This window comes from Apus apus, chromosome 5 (assembly GCF_020740795.1).
Source record: "Apus apus isolate bApuApu2 chromosome 5, bApuApu2.pri.cur, whole genome shotgun sequence".
Classification (NCBI taxonomy): Eukaryota; Metazoa; Chordata; class Aves; order Apodiformes; family Apodidae; genus Apus; species Apus apus.
The window spans coordinates 38,348,679-38,368,666 of record NC_067286.1 but is presented as its reverse complement, the minus strand read 5'-3'; the positions used below and the strand labels follow the sequence as shown (position 1 = coordinate 38,368,666).

Below are 19,988 nucleotides of genomic sequence, written 5' to 3'. Positions count from 1 at the left end.
TAAAAAGATAAAAAAATAAAAAATACTGTAATTATGATAATTTTGTCATCATGGAAAATACTCTAAACTCAAAAAGCTCTAAACTCAATAAATCTTGAGACAAGAAAACAAGACATTTAAGAACCAACATGGATAGTTACCTTTAAAAGAATACATGAATGCAGTGGCACTAGACTAATCTTGTCTGCTGAAAAACTAGTGAGACACAAGCAAAATAAACTTTTCCTCTGCTTCTTTATATTTCCCTAGTTTCAGGTGCCACTTTTCAAGGATTTATGCTACTGCTAAATGTGAACTCTGTTATTTGTTGCCATGATGAAAGCTGGAAGTGTCTTCTCATCTCTAATGGCATTCTGCCAAAATACTCTCTGACAAAACTTGGGCTGATTCACAGATGTGAAGTTCAAGAAATTGTCATAATCTAACCTCACCACTTGTATAAAATGTGCCATAGTCTTACCTTCTCTTCCTATATTAGGCTCTCAGTTTTCTGGCTTAGAGAAGATCTTTTGGTATTGCATCCAGCCCTGACTTACTTAAAGATATAAGTGATGAAAAATTCATAGCATTCCTTGGTAAGATGATACATAACCAGCTTCCTTCATTCTTGGAAACTGCACAGCTTGTTTCTAGTTAGAATTTGTTTAATTTTAACTTCCAGATGTTTTATCTTCTCATACCTTTGCCAATAGCTTGCATGTCTGTGAAAGCATGACGTTACTACAAGAATCAAACACCAAACCAGATGACTTGCACTGATCTTGGGTTAACTCTGTTTGGTGTTTCTGGGATTACAATTTATAGAACCAAAACATAGAGAAGCTGAACAATTTATGCAGAGGCTGGTGAACTCAGATACACATACTTCAGCCATTCTTAAAGCTTGATTCTTCCAAGGGCTGCCAGAAAGCCAGTTTTCAATAACTTGGCCCTGTTATAAATGAAAAATAATTTGAGCTTATGGACAATATTGCCTGTATTAATCTTTTGGCTTTTACTTGCTAGGCTTTTCTGGTTCACTTAAAGATTCTTTTCTGCTTCTATTCATGCTGGAAAGGATGACAAGCAGCAGGAGAAAAACACCCCAGCAGCAGATGAAATGGATGATATCAATGAGAATTTCACCCACAAGAAGAGTATTTTCTAGTGTGTAGCACTGACTACTCCAAATTCACTTTGCAAATTTGAAAGTTGAATGTGAAGTGATCTTGACAGACTAGGGAATCTGCCCTTTTATGTTAAGAACTTTATAATGAGCTTCTCTGAAAGTACCACACACCATAATACCTGTATTTTAATAGAATCTGTATTTCAGAAATTAAAAAAGAATAGTTTCGTAAAGATACTGTAACAAAACTGTAGAAACCTATTTTAGAAAAGACAAAACACAAGTTTGTGTTGACTTCTGTTTACTTGCTGAAATGCTAATCTCTGTGCTCTAAGCAGACTGATAGACTGGTGACTATAGCATCAATATTCAAATCTAGATAACCCTTGCAGTGTCAGTGGATTTAAAGACTCATAAGTTATCGCTATTTTAATGTCTGAATTCTGCGTAAAAAATATGAAAAATGCCTGTCTTGAAAATTAGAAAATATATGCATATATTTGAGAAGGAAAGAAATGCTCCAAAGGATCACAGTAGTAGGAATATCAGGACACAAAACCGAAAATGAAGTAATATTAAGCAAATTCAGGGTATTTTTAATCTACTTCAGCTATAGCAAACTCTAGGGAAGATGCGAACTTTTGTCTTTCTGGCATTCTCTCAAAATATTCCGGTCCTGCTTTGTGGAAAGCCCATCCTGGTAACCATGCATGCCGTGATAACTGGCAGTTCAAATACAATTTGGAAAGATCTGTACCCTTTGAGACAAGACATATGCTTAAAGTAATGTGTATTAATGTCTTCAACTTTAACTGTTGTCTGCCTGATTACTAGAAGTTTGGGATACTATGCTGTATAGGTATGGAATTTAGTCATTCCATATGAAGACGAAATAATATAAGAAAAAAAAAACTGAGAAGAGGATGAGGGGAAAAGAATTAGATCCCATTGCTTATTCTATGTTTTTCACATTTTTGAAGGAATACATTCTATTGAGAATATCAGGAAAAACAGATGACTCTGATTCTCTATCAGCACTCCAATGACATAAAGTGTTTTCACTTCCTAGTTTAAGTGGCTGTACTTCCTAGCTTAACAATAATTTCATAATTAGTGACAATTCTAAAAATAAAAAAGTATACCTTGTTGAATAATCCATGTGCCTAACAGTACTAGGTTACTTTTTTTTCAAACCTACATCTGAGTCAATTATTTTAGGTAATTTCATTAGCTATTATGTTTGAGGTATAGTATGTTGCTATAGAACCGAAGCTTAAAGAAGTTAAAGTCATGAATACATATTTTAGAACAGGCCATACAGCTTTTATACATTAAGTAACTACACTAGCACTACATTAACCCTATTCAATGTAATTTTCCCAGCTCATTGGTGATTGGCATTTGGTACTGATGTTCAAAGAATTGTCATTTCACTGATTTTATTCTTTGCCTCTTTAATAAAGTGTGGAAGAAATGGCAGAGGCAGAAGTTAACTGTCCTTTAGAAAAGCCATTAAGCACTTAAGAGAAAGGTTTGGATATTTAAACCATGGAAAAACCTTAAAGGACTTTATGTATGTTTTTAATTTTGCAAGATTTCATAGGTCTGAAAAAATTCCATTAGTATGAATGCATTTGCGTTTGACTGGTACAACAAAAAAGGACCAAGATGATGAATAATACCTCCTAACAACAGAAGTGTTAATAAATATTCTTGTACCTCCTTCTCAAGCCGTGGGTGAGGGCACATGCCAAGAGCACAGTGTAGCAGGCCACCTGGTGGTCAAATCTGCTAATTAGCCATTTACAAACAAAATTCGAGGACCATACGAAGAAAAGAAAAACATGAAGGAAATGCATAAAACCCCACCAACTAAAGCCTGTTGGAGCGAATGTAAGTATAAATAAATAAAGTGTTTCTTCATCTTAGGTTTTCCAGGAGAGGTCACTCTTTGGGGCAGGGCATGAAGGTTGACTGAGAAATGTTTTCTAGTGTTAAAAATTATCAGTAGCTAAGTTCCTTGGCCTTTCTGTGCCACATTACAAAGTAAGGTTCCATAACAGGACAGTCTATCACTCTATACCCCTCAGTTATTCCGGAAAGATAAAAAGAGATGAAAAAAAATCTGTTCTCCAGGAACTTCCCTGGGAAGCTTGAACATAGGGTACACAAAAATGTGTTGGCCAGCACCACTTCCGCTACTTGGAAATACACAGGAACTAAGACTTCTGTGCCCACAGATCTGGATCCAGATATCTTACAGCTGTACAAAGCAATAGTAACAGGCATCAGGTGCAAGAGATTGTACACTCACACTCACAAATGAAGTATATATGGATTGTAAGGTCACTGCTGACTAGTGACAAGTAGCTGAGATGCCTGAGTTAAGGTCAAAACTTCAGAAAGATCCTCAACTGTTGGATGACCTGACAAGTAGGGATCAAAATATAGGAGAGTGCCTAGTTTTGAGGTTTAATCAGAACCTGGTGGTGTTAAATTGTGTAGAGCTAGGGTATCAAATTCTGACCCTGGCAGATTAAGTCGGCAAGCTAGAAGATATACCTACAAAAAGAATTAAAAGATGCAGAAGTCTCTGAAGAACCTGGAAAAGGGACCATATTTTCAGGAGGGAAGAATTTAGAAAGTGCCGGAGAGCAAAGCAATATGCATGTGACTGGAAATGCTGGGTGTTCTCTGCTATTTTTAGCCTTACGGACCCATAAATACCAGTATCAAAGACTTTTCTCATAAGATCTCTACATTAAATTAGCAAACAAATCATATGCATGATCCACATGGTCTATGCTGATTTTAATGAAACCATTACTCCCATCACTCTAGGTCTCACTGTTTGGAGGCTACCCAGACAATGAAAACATGTTCAGAACACATATAGGCACACATGAGCATAGTAGTTTCTAAATTATGTGCAAGTTATTGTTGTAGTATATTGAGGGGAAGGAAACAGAGGAAATTGGTAGAAGATTAATTTTCTGGTATAAATTAACTTGGCTAAAATGCAAGAAATGTATTTCATCACTGTTTATAATGGCAGGGACAAACCAGAAAATTTTAGGTATCATTTGAGAATGCCTCAGCACCAAGGTCAGGATTTCCTACCTGCTGGTTTACCATGGCAATGAGGAGAACTGTCTGTGGAAATGGTTAGTCCAAGAGACAGAATACTCTGCTGTTCACCCAAGAAATAACTTGTGGGAGATACGGCTTTTAAAAGAGATGAAATAAGCTCCTCACCTATATCCCGCCTATCCCCCCCAATAAGCATTTCTGCTTGATGTTGCCTGTTGCAGGTCACCAACAATATTCTATCTCTCTTTTAATCTGGCTTCTAGCAGGAAGAGTTGAAATTTAATTAATGTGAGCCAAAGAGAAACATTTTCCATGAAATACACATTTATTGCATAACATTTTAATACTCTGAGTAACTTTGAAATGTGCCAGGAATAGCACTTATTTAGTATTTGTGTTGTTAGACAAAGTACATATATATTGATCTGTATCTTACAGATAACTGAACTAAATGAAGATACATGTCTTTAAATTACTGTATTATCCTTGCTTTGCAGCCATACTAAGTTCCTGAGTAGTTTAATCTGCTTTTATGGAGGTCTCAGTACTGCTCATTGGTTTGCAGAGGAACATCCATTGCTTGAACTGAGATTTAAAAAATGGTGAGGTGTGGGTCTGCAGCTGGAGGCAGCAGGTGATGTCTTAAAGGTGAGATACTGTCCATCAGAAAACTCTTGGTACATCACCTCTGCTGGAAAAAAAAGTGCACTGTTCATGTGAAGGGAGGAAGATGGGCTGTTGCTTCTGGGTAAGACAGAATTTCCTAGTTTCACTGATTTCAGAAACCAGGGCTGTCTGGGGATCTCTGTTGGGAAGAATGCTATTTTCATTATTACTTACTCCTACTCTCATTCACTACTTCTACCACTGTGCTGGAAAAAAATTATAAAGGAGCTGCTAAAGGAGCTCCATATCACCAGGAGATTCTTCTAAAGCTCTACAAATATGTCTGTTTTTTGAGTCAGTCTATATTGACCATGGCAAAATCCCACAGGCTTTTGCTAAGTGTGCAAAAATTTTGTAAAATCAGTTGTTCATCTCTGTGAAAGACTGGACTGTCTTTCTTTCAAGTGTTCTGCCTGCTTCCTGAAAGCTCCTGGTTTCTCATGGCCAGCAGCAAAGCCCTTCAAAAATCAACAGATGCCACCCACAATTGACTCAGATTCTTCCAAGTTTTCTGATTTTAGATTGATACTCCTGCCCAGGTGTCCATTTAGGAATTGCTTATGGATTGCCTCTTCCTATGTTTAGATTATCATCAGCTACTCACTAGAGGAAGAGTGCCTAGTCCATACTACGCTGCAATACCTCTAGAAGCATAGACTGATGAGCATAAAAGCCTATGGATACCTGACAAAATATGTAGCAAAACCGTGGCTATGTTATTAATTCAGATCAATATGCCAAAATGTATTTTTGACACCACAGTCAAAACTGTTGTTACGAAAAAATGTCCCCGGATTTCAGAATTTTGTTCAATGACTGGAAAAAGTTTACTCCAAGATTTTCTGACCATTAGCAGATTGTTTACACAATCTGCATTACTTTCTGTGGGTGCGTGGTCTCTGTTTTGCCATGTTGCCTTTTTCAGCATTTTTACTAGACTAACAGAATCCTGTTTTGGTGGACTCTAGGGTGATTTGTGGGTTTTCATGCTAACTTCACCGCAACTTCTTAGTGCTCATCTTCTTCATGTATATTACATTCAGCTAGAATACTAGGGAGCAATGAAAGTGATTTTCCTGTATCTTTCAGGTACTGCTTTGCATACTGCCTTCCAGTTGAAACCAGAGCTTGTAGAGGCCTGTGGCCACAGGTGTGTAGAATTCTTGCAAAACTACTATAGTAAACTTTAAGTGATGACATCTCTTATTTCAGGGGTTTCTTATTGACTAATTTCATTTATCCACTGGTGTCATAATGATTTCATTGCACATCTGCAGTGTTTGGTTGCAACTCTCCAGTCTAATTTTGCTCCTTATCAGTGTTCCACTGCAGCTGGCTTCACAATCCAGCTGGTATCAAATTAGTCAGTGATCTAATAGCATAGTTGCAAATATAGCAATTGAATGTATGGCAGCCTTCTGCAATGCCAAAACAAATCTGCTTCAGTCACATTAAAGATATCTCCTTCTTCACTAAAACCTTAAATTCTTGATGGTTTCAGATGCTATATTTTAATTTCAAAGGTAACTGCAATATTCAATCTGTCTGCATGGCTCTTTTTCTCAAGAACAGTTTCCCTTTTACTTTTCGTGTTGCCAGTTACTCTACATATGTTACACGAAAATACCTCAATTTCCAGCCAGTCTGCATCTATCCTGCTTCATGGGTTTCTCTGAGTAAAATCTACATGTGTGTTCTGCTGTTTCTGTTTTGGCACTTCTCTAGATAGTTCAGTCACTGTTTGGAAGCATATATTAGACTGGCTTTAGCCTAGTGTCTCCCCTGTGAATGGGAACTGTGTATGTCATAAGTGATCTTGCGAAGAGTTAAGACTAAGAAATGTTTTATGTCTCCACTTACACATGGGCACTTTAGTTCTTGGCACCATACCATATCACCTTTTCTGTTTCTGGTATTCATAGAATCACAGAATCACTAGAGCTGGAAGTAACCTCTGGAGATCATTTAGTCCAGCTCTCCCACTGAAGTAGGATAACCTAGAGCACTTGACACAGAACTGCATCCAGGTGGGTTTTTAATATCTCCAGAGAAGGAGACTCCACAACCTCCCTGGACAGCCTATTCCAGTGCTCCATCACCCTCACTCTAAAGAAGTTTTTCCTGATATTTAGATGGAACTTCCAACCTGTTCCAACCTGTACCTGTTGCCCCTTGTTATTGGTGAAGAAAAACTTTCTATAGCTATAAAATTACTTAGAATTATTTGTACCATTCTGATAAATTATTTTTAGAGACTAAAATATTGTTTCTATCACCCCTAAACAAAGTCTTTTTTTGTCTGGACTTCCATTTTTCCTCATGCTCAGTGTCACTGCTATCTATATGCTATGATTTTTAGGTAGTTTTTTGCCTGGTTATTAATAGGAATTTCCTTCCTCTCTAATGTGACTCTTATCTCAGATCTCATATACTACATTTGGGGAGATAACATGGAATGATTTAATATTTCTAGTCTCAAGCTGGGTCTTTATTTACTCGACTGATTATTAAACTTTGGCAGGCCCAGGGATCCCAGACCAATAGTCTTCACCTGCAATGAAACTTTCTCCCTTTTGTGTAATTCTCTAGGCACCAGGCATCAGCTACGAATCTATCATATGTTTTCATGAGTTGATGAGGAACTTCTGTTTGGCCATATTTACAAAAAAAACCCCTATTCTCTATGTTTATTTTAAAAAAAATCAAATAATTAAAAGTTAATAAAACATATATCTTTGTACCCATTCCAATTTTTAATTGGCATCTTATAATATCATCAGTGTCAATGGACAGAAAGGGAAAAGTGGAAATGAGGGGTGATTTTCCTGTTATATTCTCTGTCCTTATTTAAACTATTCAAAGTTTCAATTTCTGATGTAAACACCTTACATATTCTAGTAGATAGCTGACAAAAAAGAAACACCTAAAAACCGTAACTGGAGATTTAATCAGGTAGAAGTTCTAAAAGTAGAATTTTTATTTGATCCAAGCCAAAGTGAAAAGGAAACAAAATATTTTCCTTATACATACTATGAGACATTTGACTGTTGACTTACTGGAGAAAAATGAGCCCTGACTCTAAATTACATATGCTTACTGAAAAAAAAAACAACAAACCAACCAAAACAACAGAGTTTAACTTTTTGAGACCACAAAGTGAGATCACATGACTAACTACTTCTCACCTCTGATGATGTTTATTTGATCTCTCCACACATGATAATAAACTAAGAGATCTTGGGAATTATTGTTCTTCCACCTGCATAGTAGACACACAGTCCTCCTTGATGGAGGTCAGCAAAAAACCTGTGTGTCAGCCTCAATATATCATTCAAAAAGCCTAATGCTTATCTTCAGAAAGTTACCACCTGAAAATCTCGTAACGCCAATTCTGTATCTATCATCTCCCATTTCTAAGAATAATCAATGGATAAAGTAGAGATGATCAAACATTAGTGTAATGTCTGTCAAAATCTGGATGAATCACAGCAGGGTTTCAAACTGGAATACTGCATAGACATGACACAACGGTACTAAAAACCCCACTTTTGATGATAACTGAGAGTCAGTGAGAAGTAATGCAAAGTGAGGCTGATCTTCATAACCTCTTTACACAATCGGCGAAGGGAGAGAAAAGGTATCCTCTGAAACTATTTTATAGTGCTTGACTTAAGCTTCTGCTCTGAATCACCCGTTAAAGGAACCTCTCAATACAGGCTGGTCTACTTAGCTCTCTTAGTAGTCTAAATCAGTCTTCATAGATGACTCCTTCTCCCAATGTATTACTGGGGAAACCACCATCTCTCCATAGCCCTCCCTGCAGCTGCAACCATTATGAAAGAAATTGTAAAGATCGCTTATTTTAACTTGTTAGATGGAGAAGTTAGCATAAAATGTTGTAACCATTTTCATTACAATGTATTAAAAATGTATGCACACAATGTAAAAACATCATCTAACCTTAGGTATGTTAAAAGGTTACAAATGTCTACAAATAAATATTTTAGATTGGTATTATATATTGACATTATATGTATTTTCAATATATAAATATAATATATATAAAATACATTTTGAAAAATACAAATAAAATACATCACAAATAAAAATTCAGGAGATTGCAAACTGGCATACTTCACTACAACTTATTTATATAATTTAGATATGAATGCATTGAATGTATTGCCACTGCGAGTTTACAGAGATTTTGTGAACTTGGGTTTCATATAGAAAATCTGCTAAAAAGGTTTTCTGTGGTACTTTGTTTTTTGTTTATTTTTAAAAAAGAAACTTTACAATACTGATTATTTATGATGTATACTGATGAGGAGTAATTTGGAAAGGAAACGGTATTTTCTGTATTATTTTTATGAAGCAAAACATCATGGACAAAGCACATAATTCCTATGAGTTTAGAAAAAAATGTATTTTCTCCTGGAGTATGAGGTGAAAAAATAGGGAAGTAAATTAAAAACTGACAGCTAACTTTAGGAAGAGGGTAATACTACTACCCTGTATATTTTTTGCTAATGGCTTTTTATCTGCCTCTCGCTGAAACAACCTAATCCACCGAGTTGGATCCAACCAACACGTGAGCGCACAACTTCAAAAGTTATGTGTCATTGTGTTATTAACACTCCTAATTTTAACTTACTTCAATATATTATTTGGTGAGATCTGTGGAAGGCAGCTTTAGAGCAGACATAAGCACAGACACACTGCACAGAGGGTTATTTGTTACAGCATGGGGCAAAACCTGTGGGACTCCTTGAGGCAGGTTGCTGTGGCTTCTGTAAGGTTATGTAGGCTCAGGATTACTGGACAACCTCATGGAAGAAAAATATCTGGGGAAGTAAATAGGACAAACTGTCCTCTGTCCTGATGGAGCCATTTTTGTGTTATATAGTACTTGTACAAGATCTTAAAGGTCGTACACGGTTTCACAACTGAGAACAAAGGCTGTGAAATTTGAGATTAAAACATCAGAGGTAAAGAGTGTGATAAAGAGAAACCAATCCTGGCTTCTTTAAATTTCTTTATTTTCTTAGAGGTCTGATCTCCCTTATTTGGCATAGTTGTATATGAGATTTTATGAGTGAATTTTGACTGCAAATTCACAAATCACTTCAAGAGATGGTTTTAGTCAGCTTATTCATATGAAATTCCATAAAATATGCTGGAATGTATTAAATACTAGCCTGAATGGGCAGCTCCTATGACTCTGCACTGCTTACATGTGTTCTGCATGTGATCCAGTGTATCAGGAGACCAGAAAATATAGATAACTTAAACTTCTTTAGACAAATGAATAAAATTTTGAAAGGTTGTGCTAAGAACAATGTAAATTAGAACATATTCATGTTTTGGAGCCCCACGTGGCCTCTTTACGCAGTTCAAGGCAGAGAAGAACATTGTGGCACCAGTACTGCTGTCCCTGGTGTTTGACTGCACGTATAATAGCACAAGTAGATCACCTTTTCTCAGGAACTCTTGGTCCAATATTAGGCTGGAGTGCTTCTATTCTTCAGATATTATTACTTGTTCTTTAGAGAATATGAATAATTCAGTGTATGAGAGACTAATTATGAGGTCTTTCTACTTTGTTTGGACACTAGGCAGTCCTAGCATATAGAAAGCAATGGAAGTTGTAACTTTCATAATCCTTTGGGTTAAATTAAGGTGTCGTTTCCATTTTTGAAAAACTGAAAATGCTTGATGAACAGAAAACAGCTTTGGGTAATTTACTGCTGGATGTATCCACTCAAGCCACCACAGCTGAGTGTGCCAAACCATTGCTTCAGTGCTGAATATTTGACAATGCATTAAGGTCTCACTCCTTGGGACCTTATCCTGCCATTTTATACCAGGAAGGGCACAAAGACAGAGCATGTGGAGTTGACTAAGATGCTTGACGTGATGAACGTAAATTGTCCAAGTTTTGCAGCTGTAGTAAGGAATGGTGATGACAGCTATGTGGTACACATTTACTTTTGTTTGAAGTTGAATGCCTCTTTCATTCTAGACACACTGCTTTAATCTCCCAAAAGCTGTGCTGGCTTTTTCTACAAGCTCAGTAAGTACTGCTTTGCTACAATGTGAAGTTCATCTTCAATGTCATGCTGGGAAGAAATAGGAGAAACCTACTTATTTGCATGAAGCCACTTCTTGAGGAAATATAGGGAGTCTGCTCCATAGAAATTACAATGCTGCCTTTAAAAGTGCATGTTTACATTTGAAATGTGTTATGGAAGCAACCAAGAACATGTAAAAATAGTTTTCATATTCTGTCTTTATCCTTCTCTAGACTTACTTTGTAATTCCATAGGCATGGTAATTAGTGTTTTCCTGTTGTAATTATATAAAACATTAAAACAGCATTTATCTGCTTTAAGTAAGACTTTTAGCCAACAATAATTTTCTTTTCTGCTTTTTAAAATACAAAATTTGCCAGAAGTAGTAAGGAATTTAATCATATTACAAAGGAAAACACACGGACCACTGAAAAATTAGTTGGATTTTATAGTATGTGTCACAGAGTTTTCACTCTGTTCTCCAGTGCAACTGAAGTGAAAATAATTGTGTAGAAAAAGTAAAAAAAATTCACATCACCCCCTGCAATAGAAGACCAGGAAAATTTGTTGTGTAAAGTCCTGAACTAACTTAGTTGATGTCCTAATAGCAGTCAGATTTTTACTGCTGCTTGCAGTATCTGTATTTATGAGACCTCATGTACAAAACAGTTGTTTTCCTTCATAGTGTGGAAAGTCATTTAGGTTCTTAATCTGTTGAGGAAAAAACCCAACAGCCTAGTACATGGAAATTACTGGACTTTGTGAAGAACAGTAACTGAAGTCAGAGTTTTCTGCAAAACTGAGCTCAGGCATTTTACTGTGTATAGCAGTTAAAAGCATATTACAATGTCAAAGGCAAAGAATAGCTTCCATTGAGGCATGTATCAATCCTTGTATGTTGACATAAGTAAATGCTACAATTTACAAATGCTAATGAATATCTCCACTGATATTATTTAGTAGAATATAAACATATATATTATTATTTTAATTGTTACATGTATTTTGTCAGATAAAATAACAGCTTTCACTTTGGGATATAATCTGCTAATAGCATTAAGGTTGTATTTCAAAAAGGTGGTGATTTTTGCCAGGTAGCCTAAAAATGTATTAGCAAACTATAATGACTATCCTGATTGCAATTAAAAATCCCTCCCAAATGGGTCAACATACCTAAGTGCTATCTGCAATCACATTTAGATTTTAACATCATGGTTATTACTTATTATCAGGCTGCACAATGAGATATTGATTACTTTTAACCTTCAGATCTAAGAATTCAGGAAAAGTCAAGGTAGTAGCACAGCCTACCTTTCCTGTCTGGTAAACTTACGGCCTTTAGTGGAATTCTAATGACTTCTATTGGCAAGGCAAATCTGAAATTAGTTTATTCTCTTGACTCAGACAGAAATTATGACATATCTAAAAATACTGCATGCATAACAGATTTATAGTTGCTACCTACAAGGAGCTCAATCCTGCAGTGTGCTGAGAGCTACTTGTGAAGTGATGATCATCATCTTCTCCCACTTGACCGTTTTAGTAGCTCCATGAAGGCACTGACAGATTACCAGACAGACAGAAGGCATCCTGGACTGTGCAGAATACACAGTATAGGAGGAAAAATCTTCATGTTTTCTAGTTTGTAACCAATCCCTAAGCATATTGTCCACTCTATAGGCCGTTAATCTTTTAATAAGTTTTCTTTATAAGGAAAATCTGCTTGAAATAAAGACAACAACAACATGGTTTCACTAGGTACGCAGGACTCATTTTAAATGGAACAAAGTAATCCAATTAAACTAATCTGTTTTACAAGTTAAAATGATACAAAGCACATTAATTGATCCTTATAGGCTGCTGCTATTTGAGCCCTCTCTCTGTTGGCACAGCATTTGGAACCGCTTTGCACATTTGTATCCTCCAGTTCAGGAGAATTATGGGCAAGAGAAACGTATAACTGTTATGTGTTAGATTAATTTGCAGAACACTTGGCATTATTATTGCCAAGTAGTCAAATTGTTCCAAGTTGTTCCGGAAGGTTGTTATTAATAGTATGTTTTCTGAGGAAAGTTCTGTCTACTTTTGGAACTGCATTTCTGTTGCCAAGGAAACTCCTTGAAGCACAGCATTCTAGGAGCACACTGCTGCTTTTGTTTGCCAGTATCCTATTCATATCATCTAAGTAAGCACTTTACATACTTCAGGCACGAGTTCGAAATGTTTAAGTTTTTATGTATTAATATTACCATGTTAAATATAGTTTGTGCTTCTTTTTAAACTCGGGGACTCTTGTAAGACTGCATTAACAATTGCATTAAAGGCTAGTTGGTTATGTGGTTTTTTTGTTGTTACTGTTGTTGTTTGTTGCTTTTTTTTCTTGTTAGTTTGTTTTTCTTTTATTTTTTTCTTTTTCCACAAGTTTGCAATAAATTAGTTTTAATTTGAATAATAGCTCCATAGGTTATAGCACTAGTCCTTAAGTGTTAATTATCTTTTCACTCTGAAATTAATGTAGTCATTTCCTACTGACTCCTCTACACCATTATTGAAGTGCTGAGGAAAACATGTCATTGAGTTCTGAGCCAGAACTGTTGTTGTGATTAATCCTGGTCACATGGCCGATCTCTGCCAAAAGGAGATCGCTGAAAAAAGGTGACAAAGACAGTGATTTCCTGTCAGCAAAGAGTACGACAAGGCTGTCTAGAAGTGATGCAAATGAGGGAAACTTTCACCACGGTTTGTTTGATCCACTCAGGGCCATAGCACACTGAGCCAGGGAGAAAGGCACAATGGAGCAGCAGCACACCCAGAGGAGAAAACGAGCTGCACCTTCCCAAGAGGCAGAGCTTCCAGTAAGGAAACAAAAAGTGCTGGGAGATTTTTTTCCTCTCAACTTTTTTTGAAAGTTATCCTTAGCTTTTGATGTGCATTTTCATGTTATTTAATACAGTGAACAGCTTCCCTCCGATGAAATAATTTAACAGCCATCCAAAAGTTTTGTCAACTAAATGCTTTCAGAAATCTTTGCACTGCTACTAAAGTATCTTTTTCCATCTATCATGACCATTGATGCTGAAGAGTGAAGACTTAGGGCTTATGCAGTTTGTATTTAAAACACCATACTTTACTTGTAATCAGACAAGAAGTTAGAAGTTCTTTTATTTGATGTTTAAAAATGTTTAGTTCATTTTATTCTGAACATAGTAACAATTTTAACAATCATACTGTACTTATTTAAATAGGGTTTTAATCTAACACAATTAAGTTTTGTAATTAATCTTATGAGGAAAATGGAAAAAATTATCATTAACTTTTCTGCCTAGCATACTCATTTCTAATCTATACAGTTCCAGTAAATACTGATTTGATTTGCTTCATTTTTGAACATTCAAGGTACAGAATTACTCAAGTTCTCACTAAAGGGCTAATTAGCAGAGTTTAAATTCTTTGGTTTGATCCTCCAGCAACAGCATATGAATACAGCTGAAGTCAATGCAAGTTCTGTGTTCTTAGAGCTTATGAGATCAGGCTCACATGCAGTAGATTAAAATGAAATAAACATGATACATTTGGCATTAAACTGAGCTATGACAGCAGTTCAAAGAAGCAAGAGTCCAAACACATGGAAATGCCCCTTTTAATTTTTTTCTTAGTTAATACATAAAGCATTAGAAGACAAACTGTCATCAATTCATTACATGTCTGCCATTTTATCAAACACTAGTTGATTTTCAAAATTGTTAGCTGACTGTAAAGCTGAAATAATTTAGGGCTATGGAAGAGAACAGTGAGAAATTTTTCTCTTTTTTCAATCTTTTCACCAAAATCTAGGAAATTTAGAGGAAGGCATACATACATATTCATATTTATTTTAATAAAAGAGCGATAATAAGGATCCTAATAAAAAACTCTGAAGCTCCTGGAATATTAAGAAACAAAATTAAACTGAGAGTTGACTTAAATCTGTATTAAATCAGAAAATGGAGTATTGGGAAAACAGTCTAACCATGAAAAACATTTTATTTTCCCATATGCAATTTTAGCATTTCTATACTATGCTATGCTGCATTAATGTATGCATTTCCCTTCCGATTTATCTGTTTCATCATTGCTCCTTCCCATTCATAGCTTCCTTAGGGGCACTGATTACTGCTGGTAATAGTGATACCACAGCAGGTTCCCTGGCAAAGGAGGCTTGCTGAGCTGGCTCAGAGGTGCAATTACTTGTCAGCTCAATAACTGAGAAGAAGGATCTGCAGGTTTAGGAGAATCCACCAAAATGGAGAGAGTGCAATTAGCAGGTTCACATTTGAAGCTGTAACGGATAAAGAATGACTAAAGCAAGACCTGTGTTTTCATAACACCCCACATCATTGAGAAATGCTGATAATCATAGCTGCCTGAATTTCCCTTTACAGCTTTCCTTCCCTACAGACCTGAATGGCTGTGTTCATTGAAAAGTGTAGGCAGTTATCCTGCCCCTTGGCTGTGAGCACCAGACCATCCACAACTCTGTATAAGAGCATCCAAATAAAAAGGGTGTCACTATTGATTAGAAGAGAGGTTTACTAGGCTAGTTTTATAAAACTATTAATACTCATTTTGAGGGCATGATTCATTTGTTACACAGATCTCTGATATTAAGGATGATAAAGACCTAATGATTTATCTCATCTCTCCTGTGCTGGTGCAGAATTGTTCCCTCAATTACATTTGCTAATGTTTTCTTTTGTCTACTTTGAAAATAAATCTGAAATTGGAGGGACAGGGCTTTCAGCACTTCAGTAGGTGATTTTTTAATTTTATTTTGTTATTTTTTTTAAGGGTAATAAATTCAAGCCTCTTACATTACCTGCAAATACCTCTCCTGTTTTATGGACATTCCTTAGTCATCTCTTAACCAAATTCCGCATTTCTAGTTAAGTCTCTTCTTCAGTCCTTAACAATTTCCTTGCTGCTTTCACTAGAAAGGGATATGCAGAGAATAATCACAGTGGGAGGTCAGGCAGGCTGTTTCTACCCTTCTTCTTCAAGTGGTTTTGCAGTGACCAGATAGGTACTTTTGAGATGGGGGCTTTCGTAACTAGCAGATGACCTCCCTGCAGAGGGAGAACAAATTGCAGAACAAATAAGGTGCCTGTGCTTTGGAAGCAGTGCTGGTTTGTCTGTGCCACACAGACTACAGACACAGCTGCTCTATCTGATGCAAACCATCATAATTCTTATCACAATACACAATTTCATAATATTAAGAAATGATTGCTTCTAATTTTCAATATACAATATTCCTCATTTTTCTGCCATACTGTACTGGAAACTAATTCTTAAATTATTGCTCTCTATTACTCTTCTCACCATGTGTGATTATCCCAGCCTTGCCATCTATAATTATTCTTAATGGTTACATTTGAGTATTGGAAGTACCTCAAATAGCACCTAAAATACTTGGGCTGGCTGCTTAAGCTGCATTCCTTTTCATACTGATAGATTGTTTCCTTAAAATTTATGTTCATTGATTTTTTCTGTATAGGATTAAAACTAGTGATTAGGTTAGGCATGACACAAGCTGTTTTTATATGGACAGGCACTGCCAAAACACCTTATTTTAGATTAGCAAGAAATTTTTTATCCATTTCTGACATTGTTTATTTCTGAGCCTAGGCAGGGCCAGGAGTGTTAATGTGTGATTAAGTCTGATTAAGTATCTAGCAAGTTAGGAAAAAGACATTAGCAAAAATAAGAAATCATTGTCAAAGCAAGAAATGGAGACCTCTGAATTAAACTCACTTGCAGCCTAAAATAGTTTGGATCTGAACCATATTTCCATTTATAAACATACCTTAACTCATGCGACAACATTTTCTCACTGGGTATTTTAAATAAAAGAACTAAAAGTAGAAAGAATAAAATGCAAGAAAACCATCAAAAAGTTAGGGTGCCAAAGCAAGAAAAAAGATATAATTAAGAAATTACCAAATCATGCAACCACAGAAGAAACAAAACAACTTCTATATGACCTTCAATGTACCGTTTATTTGACAAGAAATAAAAAAAAGCTAGAGGGTAGTTGTTTCTTGTCATTATACTGTTGCTGATTCTGTGGTTAGTTATTAATTTTATTTTTTATGATTCACAATCTGCTCTTTGAAATATGCCATATGCTCAAAGCAATTCAAGGATGACAACTGTCAGAATTACTCCAATAAAAATTGCCTAAATGAGGAAGATTTACTGCAGCCTGATATTTCTGTCAAAAGCCCCTCCTTTCTTTCCCCCACCACCCCTCTGACCCGTAGACTACAGCTTCTCAGACATACAGTGAAGCCTAAATCAATTTTAGGATCAAATTACACATTTTGGGGAACTTCTTAAAGGTACTGTCTATCTAAAAGAAGTGATAAAGCTTCCAGGCTAAGGCTGTTATGAGAAATGAGAAACCATGTGTGTGTGTATATACATATATATACATATATATGTGCATATAGATATATATTAGATGATGACTCTATAATCAATATTCAAGTTCAAAAAAATTTTGCTGAAATCACAAGCAAGAGTGGTGACTTAACACGACAATGTCTGCTTTATATATAGCTAATAAAAATTAAATTGGAAGAGTCCTGTATCCTGGCAGCAGCAAACCAAAATCAAGGCAAATTTCTTTCTTCCCAGACGAGGTCTGAAAGGTGGATAAAAATCCAGCTGAAAGCTCCAATCAAAACACATTTTGTTAAATGCTACCATTTCAGTTTTTTCCTTCATTTTGTTTCAGTCTATTTATTAATGCAGTTCATTTATTTCTATTCATCTTGAAGACAAATCTTTGTCCTCCTATAGAATTACACCAAATAGAATGTGATAAAGGGAACTTTCTTGCAATTATGATGTCGGTGCAGCCTGTCAGTGCACAGGGGATGGAAATGAGGTTGGGGACAGGGAAGGGAATTCTAATAGACACCATGATACATACAATGAACGCAGCGATATCCTGTGAGAGAAAGACTTGTCAAGCTAATCAGATCTTCTATAGCTAGGTAAAGGCAGTAACGGTAGCGCTAACCTTGTAAAGATGCTGCTGCTGCTCCTCTGACATCATCAGGTCATGGCTGTCCATCACAATGGATTCCATGTCAATCAGCCAATCCCAGAGCTCCTGGTATTCTGAATCAAAGTCCAAAAGGCTGTAGATAAGGAACAAAATGTATTATGCATAAATACTGTGTAGTTGTTAAAATCCTGTATTAGAATAATATATTCTTGAAAACTCATGATGTTCCTAGTTATATTTCTAAAGAGACATTCTGTATTTATGCAGAGTGGATGAAAATGAAAACTGAAATCCAATTTAAGCCAGTGCCATGACCTAAATTCAGTGGCTGATGCCAAATCCTGACAACTGTTGGCATACTGCATTTGCTTCAAAAATTTTGAAATAGAAATTCCCCATAGGTGGTGTTGTTTAATGGTTCTTAAAGCTCTGGCTTTATATTGCGCAAAATTTGCAACAGCCATCATGATATAATGAATAGAAAAATATTGTTTTCATCGAAAAAAATTACTCAATCCACTCAGCCATCCCTCTGCTGTCCATCTGCCTATCTCTGTAAATATCCTATATTCATTTTCATGGATGAGTAGCTAGCATTTCAACTTAACACCTTAAGATAGGCTTGAGTGAATATGGTAAGCCAGTGAGAACTAAGGCCAGATACAGTATTAGACAGGTGTTCCCTACAGACATGTAAGAAACAAAGGTAAGGACAGGAAGTCAAAACAATGAATCCTTGAATAGCCAGCAATCATTAAAATTCAAAGGAGGATCACTACGGTTTTCAACAAAATAAATCATTAGAATAAGGAGCTTAAAAGGATTAATGTGATTCTCTATTGAAAGCCTAGTGAATAAGTATAGCATAGATTCTTCTAAAACACTGTGATACAAGGCAGAAGGTACACACTGAAAAACTGCACATTCGTCAAAATGATACCCCTTGAAAGGGGATCTTAAAACTTGCAAAACTGGAACTAACAAAAGCCTTGTCAGTAGTATCAAAAAGCCCCCATATAGATCTAACAATAGTGCATGTTCCATTAACACTAATTTCTCCCATTATTATTATTAACAACTTTTTAGCAAGCCCATGAAAACATTAGCAATATTTCAGCAGAGAAACAATAAACCAAACAAGTTTTTGCTCTTACTAATACTACCGAATTTTCAGTTGTTATTAACTAGAATATCACGCAAATGGTAATTTTGAGAACTTATAAATTTTTGACAAGTAGAACTGTATCTCTGCAAGAAAGCAAGCAAGAGAGGAGAAAGCATTTTCCTTCTCCAGTACGATATGCAATGAGTTGACAACAAAGGAAGTCTCATATACTGCGTAAGTATATTCCTTCTTCTGAAGTAACTCTCTCGTTTAATCTGCTGTACTTAGTATACTTTTAGTCAATAATTTATGAGGTGTACTTACGTGAAATTGCCTGCTGCCCCAAGAAGTTAAGCAATGATGTTTTTGCAAAGAAGGGCAAGTATAAAAGAGCAAGTTACTATTGTGGAAACAGAATAATTTCATTTGGAGTTTGGGCTTTTATCCTGTTTCAGGAGGTATTTGACTCAGATATGATTTTGAAATGAAACTAAAGCTAAACTTCATTTTGAATGGCATATTTGCAGTGATACTGAATCTTTACACCTTCCTCAGAAAGCAGTATAAGCATTCTGTATCTTCAGTATCTACTGCTCCTTACTACTCCTCTTACTATATAAGAGGCTAGATTTAATTCTCATATAAATTGTTACAGGTTCAGTTGGACTTGGACAGCATGTACCAGTGAAAAATCTAAAGATATGAAGATGACAGGCAACAAAAGCCACATCCAATGCTCATGAATGGCATGGGATGCCTTTGGAAACTGCACCAGAAAGTGGACTGGGATTTTACTATAACAGGCAGATGTGCTGAGACCAAACACCTGCTTTGCCTCTATAGAATCACATCGTAGTTACAGTCCTAACTGGTCCGTTTATTGGTGTAGTAGAAAAA

General features: G+C 36.0%; 1 protein-coding gene across 4 annotated transcripts in view; it reads right to left on the bottom strand.

The window, feature by feature from the left end:
* AKAP6 (A-kinase anchoring protein 6) overlaps nucleotides 1–19,988 on the bottom strand; it is a 280,187-nt gene that overhangs the window by 53,406 nt on the left and 206,793 nt on the right. For all 4 annotated transcript variants that reach the window (XM_051622356.1, XM_051622355.1, XM_051622353.1 and 1 more), the window contains exon 9: nucleotides 17,999–18,119. In XM_051622356.1, coding sequence (XP_051478316.1) covers nucleotides 17,999–18,119 — 121 coding nt within the window. The remainder of the gene's footprint in view (nucleotides 1–17,998; nucleotides 18,120–19,988) is intronic.